We start from the raw sequence: 17707 nt of genomic DNA on the forward strand, positions 1-17707 counted from the left end.
CATGCATGCTTTCTTGGATGTTTCTACTAGTTTATTCTGAACATTTTCATTCTCTGGGAGTAACTAATGTGTATATTTCTGAAGTGGAAAAGCAGCTGCACATACCTTTGTGGCAGGAATTTTTAAGATGTTTATGCTGTTTGTTACAGGATGCCTGGACTGACTGTTTAATTCTAATSCTTCCCATGTATCCCATTCTTTTGCTTTAGTGACATAATCTGGATTCATGTAGATAATTATAATTAGAAGAATGAGCAGTTGTTTACTGAGTTAATGCAAAAGAAAAGTGCATTTTCTTTCCAATTTTCTATAGTTAATTTTCCACATCTGTCATGGCAACAGTGAAAGTTGRTTTCTGCCAGTATGTTAATTTCTGTATCATTCTGGTCTGAAAATTTTGAGTGTGGTCAGAACTCACATCTRTCTGAACCAGTCTTTAAAATTCAAGCAACTGTGTTTGTAAGTGCTCTGACTCCTCCTATTTTTCATAGAGTCTTCTCACTAGAAGGCTTGACAGAAAAAGTGTCTGATGGGCAGAATATATTAGGGTGAATGGAGCTTTTTAAAAACTGACCCTCAAGTAGACCTGCTTAATGCTTTTGAATAGGTAGTTATGGTGTGTGTACGTTTTCTATTGTGTAGGATATGGAGGATGCAGTTACAGAGGGGACAAAAGTGCATATAATATAGGGCTAAACAGCTAGTATTTCTGAAACATTAKGATTGCTAATCTGCTAATCCAGTGCTTCCACAGGAGGAACAAGTAGAGCTTTTGTGATACTACCAATAAAACGAAATGATTGCAAAAGAAGATGACAGTTGTAGGTTGTAAGTAGTAGTAAAATAGATATAATACTTTCATTCCAAAAGACCCACAATTTTCAAGCAATTCTGACCAGCTGAAGATAGAAGCATCTGTCATTATCTAAAGAAGCACAACTGAACTCTGTCTTGCTTTTTTCATGCTGGATGGTCATCAGAATTCTGAGCATGCATGTCTACTTTCAAGTTCTTTTGTGTTTGACTTTTTTACTAATGTATAATAGCATTTAACATAGTAGCTGGCCTTTTTGATTCACGTTTGTAGCAATTTACTTTTGTTTTGAAGTGTACGTGTTTTTAATTATCCTTTCTTCTTTTTCATGTATTTCAGATGCTGTCACTTTTACCAGGAAGGATCCTCCGACTTTTAGAATTTATTGGATTTTCTGGCAATAGGGTATTTGATTTGATACTTGTTTATCCAAATTAATTTTTTCTCAGTTAAAAACTGGATGGATTTAATGTCATATATTTCACAGTGAAAGTATAATTTCTATTGTTTATGAGTATTTTAGTGTTGTTAAAAAGATAAATGGGCTGGATGATACAGGCATAAAAATGCCTACRGTGATACCCCACTCCTTAACAACCGTGGGAAATTACTAGTCTACTTTAGAGGAGATTTTTCCAGTGCAATTTCTTTTCCTTTTGCTGATTCTTAAGTAGAGGATATCAGCTTTCTTTTCTAGTTGATGTAGTCAGAAATCAATGTTTCTCATACTGGTAACTGAGGGAAGAATTATGGGTCTGTGTTTTTCCACCCAAAATCCAAGCCCATTTCTTTGGAAGAAAGATTTCTGAATATCGTGTGTCACCCTGGAATCTAGGTACATCTTTCTCTGATGGTTGAGAAAAGTATATTTTTAACCATAGTCATGTTTTGTAAGCCTAACCTTGTTTTGTAAGCATTTTACAGCTCTTTAAAACACCTTTTCATGCCCATAAGACATTAAAAAGTACCAAATCAGAACCCAAGCAAAAAACCCTAACAAAATTCTACATAACTGAACCTCAAGTTGTTAATAGTACATATGTTAGCATATGATCCATATGGTCTCTTTGCTGTTAGCTTGTCCACAGTATGGTTCTCCTTTTGTAAAATTAGACTTCACTACAGACCTAGTTTATTCTGTACTCCCTCTGAAAGACCTGGTTCATGCTGAAGCTCTTCCACAATATACATTTTTTCCCTGACTAAAAAGGCAATAAAGGCTGAAAAGAAAAAAAACAATTTGAAATATAATCACAATTTTTTTTATGTGGTACTTGAATTCCCCTATAATTCATCCAGTTGCTATGCAGTAAAACTGATCTGTTCATGTTTGTTTTGAGGCCAAATCATGTTTCTGARGAGTTTCTGTTGCTCTTGAGCAGGGAAGCTCTGAGCTCATCTCAAGATCCCCCAAGCAGTCAAGCTGTTAAGTAGTGGGTCTAAACTGGAGAGTAAGGGAAGTCTCATGTGTTAAGAGCTGCATAAGGCTCTATGAATCTGAATCTGTGTTTAGACTGATGTATCAGCAGACGTAATATTAAGGTCAGAACCTCAAAGCAGCAGCTGACTCGAWGGAAGAGAATTGAGGGTAACCAGGRTTTTCTGTGGAGGAAGACTCACACCAACAAGTAACAGTGCAGCAGTTGTGGGAGTTTCCCACTGAACATAGGTTGAAGGGTGTTTTCTGTCTGAAAGGMTCACAGTCAGAAAATAATGGGGAAGGGTTGTAGACTTGTCTCACTGCATGGTTCATGTGGTGTTCACATCTCACCAGAGCACCAAAATGCATGGGTAATTTTATTCAGAGTTAGATTAGTCTTCTCCTTTCTGAGTGCTATTAGCTGTGATAGAGCGCTTTTGGTAGAGGGTTCTGTTGGATTTGAGATGATTAAGTACTGCATTACGAAATACTTGTATTTGAAAGGAKAACTGAATTTTGGTTAGCCAAAAAAGAATTAATAGTAACTCTGTATACTCATAGTTAATTCTGCATGTGTTTGTGATATTTCTTAGGAGTTGGGCCTCTGCCAACTACGGGAAGGCGCATCTGGCAGCAGTTTGAGGGCCATTCTGTGTACTTTCACCCTGTTGGTTTATCATACTTACGTCTCCTTAATCCTTGGTGAGACCCACTGTGTAGCTTTTCAGTCATGCTACACCTTATGATAGATACTGTGATTTATTTTTATAACTGAATTTCAAAATGGTGGCCAAATAGGAGATTGCTGTATACTTAATTATGATCTGAAATTAATATCCGTGACAAAGCTATGTCTTCAGAAACAGTGAGGGTAGATAGCATTATACTAAGCAGCATCTTGCTCTATTTGCATGCCTGTCTCAACATGTGACTGCAAAATATTGCAGAATAGCGTTAAATTCAGAAAAGTCATTATCCGTAAATTAACATCAGATATCATGAAAACTATCTGCCTATACACCCAGAATTAAATGCTTCTGCTGCATAGAGCTAAAAGTCATAATTAATTCTGTATATTTCTTTGCCATGTATTTTTGCGTTCTCTAATTTTTAAATATTTTAGTCCTTGTCCCTCAGGCTCATCAGGAAATTAAGGAGAACTTCATTTCTTCCAGTATCACTTGTATTTCATTACTGAAATTAGAAAAGGCAATTGAGGAATGCTTTCCTAACTTGCTAAAGCAATTTAAGGGGTTTATAAATATAACTAGGATCTATAATGGAACAGTTTGAAGAATRTTATCATTTTAGTCTGTCTCTACTTAGACATAGAGTACCTTAAAAGCATGTAGTACCTTTGGGACAAGAATTTAGTTTTATAGAAACACAATATGATGAAATAATTCCACTTTCACATAAAAGCAACTATCCATTGATCTGTCAAAGTCATAAGGTGATTTGAAAACAAAATCTTAGTCTGTGAAACTTGGGGGTTTTTAAGTATATTGAGGTTGATTTGTTATGTTTTCAAGGTACAGGGGAAGCCAACCTTCAGGAAGCAGACAGTCTCCTTGAACCCTACCTCCAGAAATTTCCAAATGTGCGTATTTTCAATAAATTTTATAACAGAAATGTACTTCCCTAAGCTCAAAATCTTAACTGATTCTTTTTCTCATCTCCTTTCAAGGGTTCCATTATTCTGTTTTATGCTGCCAGAATAGATATACTGAAAGGAAATTTTGAAAAGGTRAATTTGTTTTTTCTTTCTAAGTTTTTATTTGTTTAGTGTTTTTTATTTGTTTAGTGTTCAACCAGAGAGGGAAAAATAATTTATTTGTCTAAGTATGCTTTAGTTGGACTGATAAGTGTRGTCTTGTTCTCTGTTCATGTTTACTGTCAATGTTGATTCCAGTCCACTCTAAGTGAGACTGAAAGGGAAGTTTATCTCATTTTACTTGTCAGGGGTTCACCTGGGTGCTAGGTAAGAATTTGCTCTGTAATTGGACATGGCTCTCACATGGAGCTGTAATTGAGCCAGTTGTCATCATTCTTCCTTAACTATTCATAGGCACAGTTGAGGTTCCAAGACTGCATAGCAGCCCAGCAAGAGTGGAAACAGATCCATCATCTCTGTTACTGGGAACTGATGTGGTGCTACACCTTCCAGCAGGATTGGCTTCAAGCATATCGGTATGCAGACCTGCTCAGCAAAGAGAGCAGGTGGTCTAAGGTAAATGGGCAAGTGGACATTGTCATATTCAGTGGTCTCTACAGTTAAAGTTACTTTTCAGTTTGCACAATAAGYGTAATTTTTGCCTTCTTGTAAAACTCTTAAGCAGCGATACARTGGCACCAAAATGTTTTAACTGGATGATTAAGGATGAATTTTTATTTCACGYTTTGAAGCACCAGAGCCATAAGCAGCAATGCTTTGGCCAAAACCAGAGTTACTTAYCTGAGTTGAGAGAAAGAAGAGAGATAGGAAAACTATTAACTTGGGTTTCAATYGTAACACTCTGTTGTTTGTTGACACCTGCTCAGCAGATGCTTTGTTACACAAAATAAGAAGGCTGCTGGGGACAGGGTCTCACCAGAAAAGCTGGGCTATCAGATAACTTGTCCTTGTAAAAACATCTCTCRAAGTATGAATTGAGCACAGTGTTGCAATAATTTTTTATGTGTTATTGTTGTCTGCTTCTCTGTAGATTGCTGTTTTATTATGCTTAATGAAAAAGGGTATACGTCTATTTCTTGGTAAAAGAGGAAGAGAAAACATGAAGAGCAAATGTCTTGAATAGAGTTATGGGTATTTCTCTTTTTTCCCCTCTGCAAAACCCAGTTATTAAACTCTCCTTGAAGGGAATCAGTACTCAGATACTTCCTTCTGTTTTTTTCAAGCATGTCCCTTACATGTAATGGATCATATAATAACAGCAATGGACTTTAGAACAGTTAGGTCATTGAACTTCTGCTCTTTAACAGTGATTATCATTTTGATAATGACTTCTGTTCTTTGCAGGAGACACCTTTAACTTTCTGACTAACTAATTAAAAATATTAATAAATTCATTGAAAATAAAGCATAAACTATATGACCAAGGGAATGCTAGACTTTTACAGCTCTACCCACCTGAGAATTACTGGTGCTTTGCTGCAGCAGTTAGGGGAGAGAGTTCTTAGTGTATTGATTGAGCACAGCAAATTAGATGTGGTAATATGATGCTGTTTCTTTTTGAAATAGGCAATATATGTGTTCCAGAAGGCAGCAATTCTGTGTATGCTTTCAGAGGATGACTTGAAGAGGACGGGTGAGGACATAGTGTCTTTATTCAGGTAAGTATTTATAAAGCAACTGGAAGGGCACACTTTCCCCCCAAGCCTTTGTCTTGAATTACTTCCTGCTTATAACCATAAACTTCGCAGCTTTTCTCCTTGCTTTTTGCAGTAGAATATTTTAAATACTGCTTTTATCAGCAAAGATATATCCTACAACTGTTGTCTACATGCTGTAAAGTGATTTTAAGATGTTAGATGTTATGCTTCAGAGGCAAACAGCAAATCTTGCTAAGTGAAATGAGATTAAAAAAAAGTACAGATTAACAACTTCTGTTTTCCATTTTCCCTTCTTATAGACAAGTGGATGGTCTGAAACAGAGAATTGCAGGAAAATCTATCCCAACTGAGAAGTTTGCAGTAAGGAAAGCTCGACGCTACGCTTGTCCTCAACCAGTGAAGTTGATATTACCTGCCTTGGTATTTGTCTTTKTTTTCATCCTTTTCAAACAGAAAAGAAATCAGTATACTTTGTTGTACAGGGAAGGAGTAATATTGTCAGGTGTTAYGTGTCTGCATTCTAAATTTTTTTAAAAAATAAATACTGCATTCATGCAATATGATTTTTGTGAAAAGTATTTGGGGGCTGGATCATACTACCAGCTAGTAGCAGTCCAAAACAAGTGCCRGGTTTTTCACATGAAAGTTCAGTCATTCTGAGGATGATTGCTGTTGCAACAAGGCTGTAAGTCATCTTTAAGCTACAAACCTACATTTACATTCTTTAGGTTGGCATGRTCTTAGTCGTTGTCTTCTAGACTCATTGGGAAGTTAAGGAGTACTTCAGTACTTCTGTTCTGATGAAAATGAAGAGTGTTCATTTGGGTTGGGTTTTGTTGTTTCTTTTTCTTCTTGCACTGAATCTGTGATTAAAATGTGCAGGAGTTAAAAATACTTTGTAAATCCTATTCTAATTTCCCATATTTTAACTTCAGAGGCATTAGTATAGCACAGTCTGTATGTGCACAGCAAYGGTACTTTTCATATATATGCTAAAATCTTTGTCATGCATAATTTACCAACAGCTGTACATGAAAAACATAATTCAAGGAGTTTCTTCTTATGTTAAAGCTCATCGATATGGAAAAAGGAATAAAAAAAAAATTGATCCACCAATTCTAAAATTCATTCTATATTAAATTGCATGTAGAGGTCTAAGTAATAAAAYTGTCTTGGGCTTGTACAGCAGCGTGCTTGTGAGTATATTTATTAGGTCTTGCAGTCAAATCCAGTATACTTTCATTTAAGAATTGTATAATCATGGATTAGGCATAAACAAAAATAGTGTAAGCTGGCCAGGACTGCAGAATTGAAACAAATCTAGCATGATCTAGTTGATGGTGTTAATAACACTGTTTCAGACTTTCACAGAGACGGACTTTTCCTCCTTCTGAACACCCACATATTTACAATACAAATACAAGTGGAAATATTTCAACCATGCATTGTGTCAGCTTCAGAATGACATTAGGTTTCATATTTCAGAGGTGTGATTACAGTTACAGTAGAACAATGATACTCTCGTTTGTGATGACTGAGTAAATATCTTGGCAAAGCTCCTTGTTGGGCTGGCATTAGCCCTCATTCTCCTTAAGTTTTACAATGTGATAATGTATCAAAACAAGCGTATTGCTGTTGTACTGAGGCATCTGGGAAGATGTGTATCCAGGATTTGCCTTGGTTTTTTTCCAACAAGATTTTGTAGGAATTGTAAAATGATGTGTTGAATGTGCTTGCTAGAACCACATTTTTATCCAGAAAGTTGTATCTACTTCCAGTTTTGCTCTGTATGGAAGATAGTRGTCTATATGGATTTGAGCATCTATAGATTGATAAACACAAGAGTTTTGGTGGTTTTGGGTGCATGCTTTTATAAGTATACTGTATATGCATGCACACACTCAAATGCACACCAAATTTACCTATCATTCTTTAGAGAGAAACTACTTTCAGCTCTTTCTTTACTTCAAGTGGCAGAAGCCACAAGTTGAACCTGAAACACCCAGTTTTGCTGATGTTATGTGGCTGATATTAAAATGTCACATGAGGAAATCTGTTCAGTTTAATTTTGAAAATCTGTGAAAACATGTGATAATAGAATCCATTAAAAAGGTGCCAGAACATTCAAAACTCAGAAATCCAGGTCAACTTTGTCAACACACTTCAACGTAATTTTTCCTATTCATGGACCTTTTCTATTTTTTAAAACAAGCTTCTGTAGTATTTTTATGTACACAAAATTTTTCACAGTAGCCTTTTTAGAGGTACTCTTTAGTTAAATATTTATGCAATTCCTTGAGTTTGTCTTACCTTTTTTTTTCTTTGTGGTTGTTTTTTCCTTTTGGTCAGGAAATGATGTATGTCTGGAACGGATTTGCRATTGTGGGCAAAAGAGCAGACCTCACTGAAAACTTACTGGTAACAATTGAAAAAGAAGAAGSTGCTCTACAAAATGAAACTAGTAAGTGATATATTAAGGTGGAATTAAAAATCTTATAGGAAATGCTGACACTTTTCTGTGCTTCTATCTTCTGATATTCTGTTAAGTTTAAGTGTTGACTTGGATAATGTACTAAYTAAGTCCGAGTATGGAAAGTTTAGAGCCATGTGAAAGTTAGGAGTGGTTCTTCAATGCGTTCTTTATCCAGCTCAATTGATCCTGCAAATACAGAAACCTCAACGACATGAGGTTATTTGTTACAGAACATGACTGCTGTAGCTTAGTTTTTCTATTCTTTTTGAGTGTTCTTGGGCCATAATCTGCTAATGTCTTAAATGTTTGTAAAATAMTTTTTCTAAACCAATTTATATCACACAACTTTACTACAGAGTACACAAGCTGCATAGAATATGAGAAAGTATAAAAGATAACAATGAATGCTATGCATGAATGATTCTGGGTTTTGTTTTACTTTCTGGCAAAATAAAACATGCTTGCTAGTTGTAAGATAAAGCATGCTTAACAAATAAAYTTTAACCATGGTTTTGCATCTTGGGGTAATGTTTAGAAAATCAGCTCATAACTTACTCCTAAAAGAATTTAAATTCARTTATTGCAACTGGTTTACTGCCCAGGTACTTTACTTTATCAGATGGGTGCTGTCACCTGTCATGTTAATTTTTTGGTAAATTTAAAATRTTTCTAGAATGAATAAATATTATCATTTTGTATGTGAAAATTTTAAAATGATAATTCACTAAAAATAATTTCAGTTGAACCCAGATTTTAGTCACACCAACAATTTAACTTAGTTTTACAAGCTGTTGAAACAGCAAATATGAAACTAAGATGTATCTAAGTATGACTTGCAGTGTAAATTGAGGCGATGCATAAGAAGTTATCCAAGGACTTGCARAAGTATGTAATGGTCAAATCTGGAYTATATGATAAACCAAATGAGGGTATGTGTGGCCATGTTTGAATTGGGTTCCTTTAATTTTTTTGATGCACTTCACTTTTCTTCAGAATCTGCAGTGTGCCTCTTAAATCTCAAATGGTTTTCTTTTTTGTTGTGATATTATAATGAAAGTGTAGTGATATGCAAGGTATTTGCAAARAAGTAATGTTCCCATGAGCTCCACATGGAGGGTTGTGGCAGAACTTTTTTTGCAAATCCAGTGCTGTATTATTCAAAAGCTTATACTGGAAGTGCTCATCCATTGTAACAGTGAAGCAAATTTCCTGTCAAATGCCTAAGTAGAGATACAAGGTAGCAAAATGGAGGCAATGGAGATAAAACCATTGTGTTTTTCTTATGAAAATTCAGTATTTGCACGAAGGATATAATCTGGAAATGTTTATACTTTGTGTCTTTTTTTAGTAATAGCTTGAGTCAAATAAAATTTTGTTCTGGGCTTCGTATATGTGATCTTGATCTGCTTTTAAAGATACAGAATCTGAGAAGATAAAGACTCTGATTACCAGAGTTGCTGATGAATTCCCCAGAAAAAGTGATTAAGGCTGCTAGCAGAGTATGACAAGATTACAATATAATTTTAAGAGACAGTTTTTAGTAGTAGTAGCATCAAAGGATTGCTAAAGTGCTGTAAAAAAGCGTGTTGATTATACACAAAGGTCACTTAAAGATTGAGACATCTTAGAACTGTTTTTACTTCATTTACTGTGTGTSAACAGGCACAGCAGGCCATCTCTCAAGGACTGAAAGTCATTTTATGTTGTACAGAGCTGAAAATAGAGATGGTTGAAGGAAGAAATGAAAGACATCAGAGATGGAGGGTTTTTGTTGGTTTTTTCCCACAGGATTTTTAGGAACCTTATTTTTTACAGTTTTTTTCTTTTCCAATATATAAAAAAGCAATATCTAACTTCTTTTCGTTCAAAAAAAGAAAAACTCTTTTTTGGCATGTTTTATTATTCTGGTAATGATACTTCCTTTGGTGTAGAGCATTGCAGCTGCAAAGATGGTTCTCCCACATTTATTGCCAGGTATTAAATTGGCCTGTGCATTTGTTGTCATTTAGTGTTAATGTGTTGGCATAATGGCTTTTATTCTTCTGGGAAATAACAAGGAGATACTAGTTGAAGTTGTTAAAGGCTGGCGAGCCCTTACTGACATCAGTGAATGCCCCCAGTAATTTCAATAAATGGGTCCTTCAGGAGRTAGTCACAGAATCCAATACCTTATCCTAGTGAAACAGGCAAGAGGGAGTGCAAAATACTCATGCACTGCACTTCTACTATCACTAAAAGCGCAGTCTGTCAGTTACAATCTATCAAGACTTTCTGGGTTTAAACACAGACAGAAATAACRCTGAATGTAGTGGCAAAGCACTTTGCTGAATCCTAAAATGCTTTAGTCTTGCATGTTTCAGAACTGTTTACGTAGGATTTCTTTGGCAGACTATTAAGGAAAAAATTAACGTGACCTTAGAGAGCTGGTAATTAGTTGTAAACAACATGATCTGAAGGGAGAGTGTTTTGCTTCCTGAATTGTTAATGTATGTGCTGCCATCTGTCAATCCATATGTTTTCTTTCCTTTCTTTTCCTTCCTTGTACCCAGCAAATGCTACAAACTAAAGGAACTAAAAAGAATCACACTTGTTAAGTAAATTTTGAATTAATTCAAACCCCCTCTCTCATCTGGTATTTTTAGTCTTATTGAACAGAAAGCTTTATTGAATTTTGTAAATGTTATYCACTGATAGTGAGGCTTCTAAACATTAGAGATGATAGAATTACTAATAAACATGGTTTCTTGAATTTGTACTGCAAAATGGTGCTTCTGARGAGTTCTGTAGGACAGAGTTGTAGTGTGGTTTTGTGTTTTTTTTTTTCATGTTACTGGTGCTACTGGAGATCTGCAGTTCTCTGTAATGAGGAAAGCTATGGAGATAATGTTATGGTTTCTGTCTCCATCGTAGTTTTTGCTTTTGCAAGTACAGAAATCTTTGATTAATGACAATTTATGCCGGTTTGTTGGATGCTTCAATTTCTTCTTATTTTTTCTTTGCCTGTCTTTTAAGGGAATAGACATATATATATGTCATAGACACATATATTTTAGTAGACAGTATTTTAAATTGTGCCTGAAGGTTATGTACATTTTGAGGTATAAACCATGAGAAGCGAGGTCCTGAGTCTGAATACATATTCCCTACTAAAAAATCTAGTTTTCCTTTTCATAATGTCTTCAAATTGTTTGACATATCTTGCTTTTACTGTTAGATCACAATGAATATTATGTGGATGATATGTGCATGTTGCAGCTACTGAAAGGCCTCTGCCTGAAACACTTGGGAAGACTCATGCAAGCTGAGCTATGTTTCAGTAAAGTAATTCAAAGGTAAAAAAATTGCAGAAATAGATTTTAAACCTCTCTATTTTCTAGCTTTTGGTGGCATTGCTGATACTCCTGTAGTAGCTGTCATATTAGAATTTTAAATAATTAAACATTCTGGTCAGGTGCTGGAATTCAAATACCACTGGAAGTACTTAGAGAACCAGAAAACTTTGCTTGCTTTTGCTGTAGCAATTTAACACTTATTATAGCTTTATGTGTGTATCTTTTAGACTAAATAAATCAAAATGTCTGGTAATGTATCCAGATACATCTGGAATTGCATTTGCAGAGCTGTCTGTATGTAAAGACAATTCACACAGGTTTTCTGTTTTTGTTTTTTTATTCAGTATTATTGCATCAGTAATTAATACTTCCCCATGTAGATGAGAAATTGTTGTTACATGTTTCAGTTTTGCTTGTGTTATGGATTTACCAAATACTTCAGGTGTCAGATCCATACCAGCTGTGATAGCTTTTCTATATGAAACATGAGTCAGAAACTGGTTGTAGTTGAAAAGTTTTGAGATGTTTTAAAGTATTTGGGCTGAAGAAGCATTTTTACACATCCAATTTTTCTAACAAGTAATGTAGAAAAATTAATAATAGTATTTTTTATTCAGAATTATGTGTGTTTGAATTTTTTGCCTCTTGTTTGCTTGCATCTTGTTTGCTCTCATRGATTTCTAAGATCCCTGTGAGTTCAAGCAATTTACAAGTTACAGGGTGGAGGGGTTTGATTGATTGTTGGTTAAAGGAATGCTATTTATGAAAAATCTTTCCAAAGGTAGTTTGCAWTGGGCAGGCTTTTAGAGCTGAGATATTAAAAAAGTCTAAAGACAACAATTCTCCAGAAAATGTATGTTTTGCATGGGTRAGAGGAAAAGTTTTCTGGTGAATTAAATACCTATGTCTTGTTCAGCTTCATTTTCTAYATGTCTAGGGCAGCTATAGTACTTTAAGACTATTTATTAATGTGTACAGAGTTAAGCAGTAAAAAAGCTTCCAGAATGTTTTTTTTCTGGCTATGTGCTGTTACAGGCAGGGATTGCTTTTAAAAGTTAACTGGTCACTCCAGAGGGTTGTAAGTAACCATTTCTGTATTTTTCTGTTTTTTTAGTGAGAAGCAAATAAAATATGACAGTTACTTGGTGCCATTCACCCTGTATGAATTGGGTCTTCTGTACAAACAACAAGATGACAGAGAAAAAGCAATAAGATACATAGAAACTGCAAAGTAAGTAGATTCTGTTTCATCACCTTGTAACTTAAGAATATCTGGGTATTTGTAGCAATGAAGGCATGTGTTTTTTCTTCCCAGCTTCTTTGCAAAATCCAAGTAATTATAAATACATATTCTTGATTTGGAAAACTTGTCCAATATGGTTGAATTTTGCAGTTTCATGAAACTGCCCTTCACACACAGTCGAGAAATAAAACACATTATGAAGGGAAAATGTTTCCTTATCATATGGACTTCAGAGATGCTGAGGCTCCACTGCATGCTTGGGGTGAAGCTGGAGAGTCCCAGGAAGAGATCTATGCCACTCTGTCCCAAGAGGGCAGCTATGGGATCAAATCTGCTCCATTAAAAGTGTTAATAAGAGTTGGTTAAAAGCCAGGACATCAGTCTGACCACACCCCTTTTTCCTTTCACATCCTGTCACAGAAGACCAGCTGAGAGTTTAATTTATTGTAGAACAGCATGTTTGCATCATCTGTAGATTGTAGTAGGGGAYAGAATATCCATTGTGTCCACAGAGAAATAAACCAGTCTTGTAATAGTGTACCTCGTGGGGTTTGTTTCATTTGGTTGGTTGTTTTGAGGGGGTAGGATTTACAGAAAATGATTTCTCGCTGTTTAATGACTGTGACTGAATTGTGTTCTGAGATGGAACATACATTTTCAGCTAACACCCTTACTTTTCTGTAGTGTTTTGTCTTGTCTTTTCACAGCAAATTTTAGTAACTGGGAGGGCTAGTAGGATCAAAATAAGTGAAAGAGCTGCTAAGCTCTCACTTTATCAATTTTCCTACTGGTATAAGTCTTCTCTGAGGAATTTGTGGATGTAGCTTCAAATGTCTTGTAACTCATCCATGTGACACTCTCAGTTTCCTGTTGAAGGAATGAAGGCTGTTAACTTACAAACATATGAAGTAGAAACAATCAAGTTCAAACATCTCTTTCTTAAAATGAGTTTTCTGTTTTGCAGAAACAACTACAAAGAATACTCTATGGAGTCCAGGTTGCACTTCAGAATTCATGCAGCMCTTGACAGCTTGAAGGTGTCACCTGCTTCAACACCTTGAGTGAGGAGGGATGCTTTTCATGCATATAATAAATAGCCTACACAATCTTTTTGCAATCTTTTTTTAATCATAGAAAAGAACATGAATGATTGTTTTCTGTCACTTCTGATTTGACATATGTCATTCCTTTAGACTGTTCTTTTTCTGTATAGCGCCTATACTGTATCTATGTGCTACTTCAAAGAAGACCTTATATTTTGTTTGATAAAAATAATTTAATATTTGACTTGAATGGGGGATATTTTTAAAATAAAAGTTGATGGTGCAATAAAGTTTAATGAAAACACTTTATTTTTTTTATATGAGAACAGATGCTGGTTATGCAGTGGAACTGGTGATAATTCTGCATTTTTTGAAAGTTTGATTTTCTGCAGTACACTTGAGACTTTTTTGCCTCTGGAACAAAAATGCAATGTCTGCAGATAATGTTTGGCATACCGTACTCTGAAATTTGTGTTCCAGAGGAAAGAATCAGTCATTTTGGGCTTAATTTTTTTTGGGAACAAAATGAACCTGTCTGAAGTGCAATATTTTTACACTGTCAGATAAGCTAAGCAGGGCTTCAGATGAAGCTAAGCAGGGCTACAGTTAAAATGTCTTTGCAGGTCTRTGTCACTCAAAATAAGTGTTTGTGGGGGATATTTTTCAGTTGCAGAAAAGCAGAGCTACAAAGGACATTAAGAGATCATTCTGTGTCCTTGTTATAAAGTAGAAGCAGCAGTCTTAAGTTGATCTTGACAGATTTGTTTAACCTGTTTAACAAAAAAAAAAGAAGCTTGCAGTAAGAACGTTCATTTTGGAACTTACATAGGATGTCTTTACCAGTGAGAAAAGACGGGRAAATTTTGCCTGATGTCTGCCCCAAATAATTCTTGGCACAACTGAAACCGATTGTTTCCCATCTTCCCTGTTACGTATCTGGAGAAAGGATTTTTTTTTTTCAGACAGTACTTTTAATGCATCTGTGGGCATTATATGTTGAATTTAGGATTATTTTGGTTTAATCTGATTATTGGATTAGGATCTGTTTAATTTTTCTGTGGAAGATGATGGGAACAATTGCCAGTAAAACTTCTATAGTTATGTTAGTATAGTTAGTGTTCCAAATAGTACTTCACTCTAGAAGTGTTGCAACTGGGACTGGAGACTCAGGATGTGGTCTCTGATCTCTTGATTTTGTGGGGAGTGTCTTACAGCTAATATTTTTTGGGTGATTTGGGATAGAAATCAAAACTAACAAAAAAATGAACAATGACCTTCCTTAGAAGCTGATTTTTTCAAAGTTTAGTACAAAGCTTTAAGTAGCAGCGTACTTTGTCCGTGGTTAATGTTACTGACTGAAGAGAGAGTAAAAAAGAACTTAGTTTTCTTCAGTTCAGCCTTCCAATGGTAATATGAGTTTCCTGTGTATGTTATACTTAATTTCTTTTGGGATCAGCCTTTTTGCACTCATGCAGAGAATAGGCTCATCAACACAAATTTGCAATGCTCTCTGTAGTGTTTTGAGGACCTAATAGTAAGTACTACTTAAAGCWTGTCTCCTTTCTGTGCTGCTGTTCCCAACTTTCCTAGAAATGTTGATTGTTCCAGGTTGTTAGCTTTAGGCTTTATTCTGGTTGTTTTTTTCCCAAGTTGTTCACAGTGGAAATGTAAATTTCTAAGACTGACTTGTAACCCTTCAGTTAGGGTAGGTCTCCACAGAGCTGTAAGAAGTGCTTGGTTTTCCAAACAATGCAGAAAAGTGCACATCTCCATGACACAATGCATCACTGATGCAGTAGTATTTAGGACATTRTGTCTGAGTTAAGTGATTTCTGTCTAAGAGTTCAGACAAAGGATCTGTGGCTTTTATTATTTTTTTTTAATCTGCTGTGTGCTATACTGGGCCTTAAATACAGCTCTGATTTAGTCCTAGCTGCTCTTCRTAATATTCACCTCACATGCTCATGCTCTAAGGGAATTTTTAATATTGTACTGAGACTTTGAAACTAAGCAAAGCTGATAATTTGCCTATGATGCTATAGCCTTTCTTGATAATAGTAGGAATTATAATACATACAAGAGCAAACTTAATTTGTTAGTTTAAGCTTACAGTTGCATTATGACAAAAGGTCATTTAGTTCTGATAATAGATTTTTTTTAAGATAAGCAATAATAAGTTCACCTAGTTATAGGACAAAGCTTCTCTTTGATTAAGAATTGCGTATTTAGAAACTATTACAAAAAACTTGCCTGTGCATATCAATCAAATGTTTAATCTGTTGGTGAAAGATCATTGTACTATGGTTTGTAAGCCCTAACTCATCAGTTTTGAACAGAAATTTAAAGCAAATATGTGTTAAAAGAAAACTGATGCAAGATTGTTACATATCTGTTCTAATACTCATTGGTAGCAGCTGTATGTAGCACTTTATGGCCAGAGAAATGTACAATAATCAGATCTTGTTATGTTTATAAAACACCTTGGAAAGTAATGTGTAAAAGAATTGTAACAAATTCAACTTAGATTTTGCAATTATTTTATTACTAATCTTAATGTTTCATGTACTTTGTTTCTGTATATTCTTAAAATGCCTAGTTCAACAAAGAACGTTTATATTTGCCCTGGTGCTGCAGTTTTTTTTTGCTTCTAATCWACTGAAGTTTGCACATGTTCTTATCTGGTACTTGATGAGTAAATGAGGGCAGAAAAACAGATGAGGAATTAAGTGTGTTCTGGTTTGAAGAGCATGTAGAAATGTTCGTTGTGATGTATTGAAATGGATTTTCACTTCAGAGGAATAAATCACATATTATGCTTGTGCTACTGAGTGCTGAATTTGGCACTGTATTCTAGTTGTACATCAAGAACCTCCAGCTGGGATTTACCAAAGYATTATCAGTTAAAAAAGTCTCATCTCTAGTTTAAACACGCTGCCTTGGACATAGAGCTCTTACACAACCTGTCCGGGCTGAGAGGCTGCCCAAAGCTGTCAAGGTCTATTGGGTGAATAAAGGGTGCTTTGAATGTACATAGGAAATATAAAATAAGCAACAAGGATTTTTTTTTGTTTAGGTTGGGGGGATGAGATTGTGTGAGTGGTGTTAGTGTGGTTTTTTTTTTTGTGTGTGTTTTGTTTTTTTGTTTTTGTTGTTTGTGGATTTTGTTTGTTATTTTATATTGGGTTTTGTTTTTGTTTTCTTTTTCTTTTTTTAAAAATCTGGTTAAAAGTCCTGTAGGACAGCTTCATAAAGAAATTTGTACAGTGTGGCTGTTAACTTTGCAATTGGTAGAAGAGTACCCTGTGGAAAAAAAGGTCAAGAATCCATGGTTAGCATAAAAATATAATGCTCAGTGATTGCAAATTAAATACTCTCCTTTTTGTAGTAGTGTAAGTATGTTCTTCCAGTTTACAGAGAAGCACATGTCAGCTAGTAATCCCAGGTAGGAACATTTTCCTACCTTTATTCATCTAAAGAGAGAACTTCTTCAAACACATTAGCAATAGAAGATATCTGTTTTCTCTGTCAGGTCTTTTGTTCCATGAAAATTGTAATCGGCCAGGTTTAATATCTATGCCATGGAAGGATGGAGAATACTCAGTGTACACACCATGTGACTATGGGAAAGTTAAGGTTTTGCTGAAACCTCACCTGAGAGCTTAATGGTGTTAGCTGCTTAAGCATGTAAATGTGTTTCTCAAAACTCAATTTTCAGACTATAAAGTGGATGTAAGACTATATAAGGACAGTTTTCTTGAGATGCTGAGACATATTACTTCAGTATCTACAGTCAGGATGGAGGGATAAGTAAAAYCAGGTTAATGCTACTTATATAGCTTATGTTAGGCTTAACTTGTTCCAGAGCATTAGGAGGTCTTCAGAAATAAATTTGATTGTAGAAAAGAGGGCAGTATGATTTTAAATGTAATTTTATTTTAAGTACAGTTTTGCTCAAGGTGATAGAACTTATGTCCAGGCAAAACACAATGTTTAAATATGCTGAGCTACAGATAAAAAACTTACGTGTGTAACACCGAGCCCAACTTTAT

The 17707-nt window shown here is 35.1% G+C and overlaps 1 protein-coding gene across 2 annotated transcripts in view; it reads left to right on the forward strand.

The window, feature by feature from the left end:
• TTC39B (tetratricopeptide repeat domain 39B) overlaps window positions 1-14479 on the forward strand; it is a 68831-nt gene extending 54352 nt beyond the window's left edge. The window contains exons 9-19 of one of the 2 annotated variants that reach the window (XM_057379647.1): window positions 1154-1219; window positions 2828-2936; window positions 3767-3834; window positions 3922-3981; window positions 4303-4464; window positions 5476-5567; window positions 5867-5987; window positions 7917-8028; window positions 11255-11372; window positions 12487-12603; window positions 13580-14479. In XM_057379647.1, coding sequence (XP_057235630.1) covers window positions 1154-1219; window positions 2828-2936; window positions 3767-3834; window positions 3922-3981; window positions 4303-4464; window positions 5476-5567; window positions 5867-5987; window positions 7917-8028; window positions 11255-11372; window positions 12487-12603; window positions 13580-13676 — 1122 coding nt within the window. In that variant the 3' untranslated portion in view covers window positions 13677-14479. The remainder of the gene's footprint in view (window positions 1-1153; window positions 1220-2827; window positions 2937-3766; window positions 3835-3921; window positions 3982-4302; window positions 4465-5475; window positions 5568-5866; window positions 5988-7916; window positions 8029-11254; window positions 11373-12486; window positions 12604-13579) is intronic. The other variant, XM_057379648.1, reaches the window with a different exon arrangement.
• Window positions 14480-17707: the final 3228 nt, after the last annotated feature.

Source organism: Malurus melanocephalus, unplaced genomic scaffold (assembly GCF_030028575.1).
Source record: "Malurus melanocephalus ecotype Western Australia unplaced genomic scaffold, MMel_1.1 scaffold_414, whole genome shotgun sequence".
In the NCBI taxonomy this organism is placed as follows: domain Eukaryota; kingdom Metazoa; phylum Chordata; class Aves; order Passeriformes; family Maluridae; genus Malurus; species Malurus melanocephalus.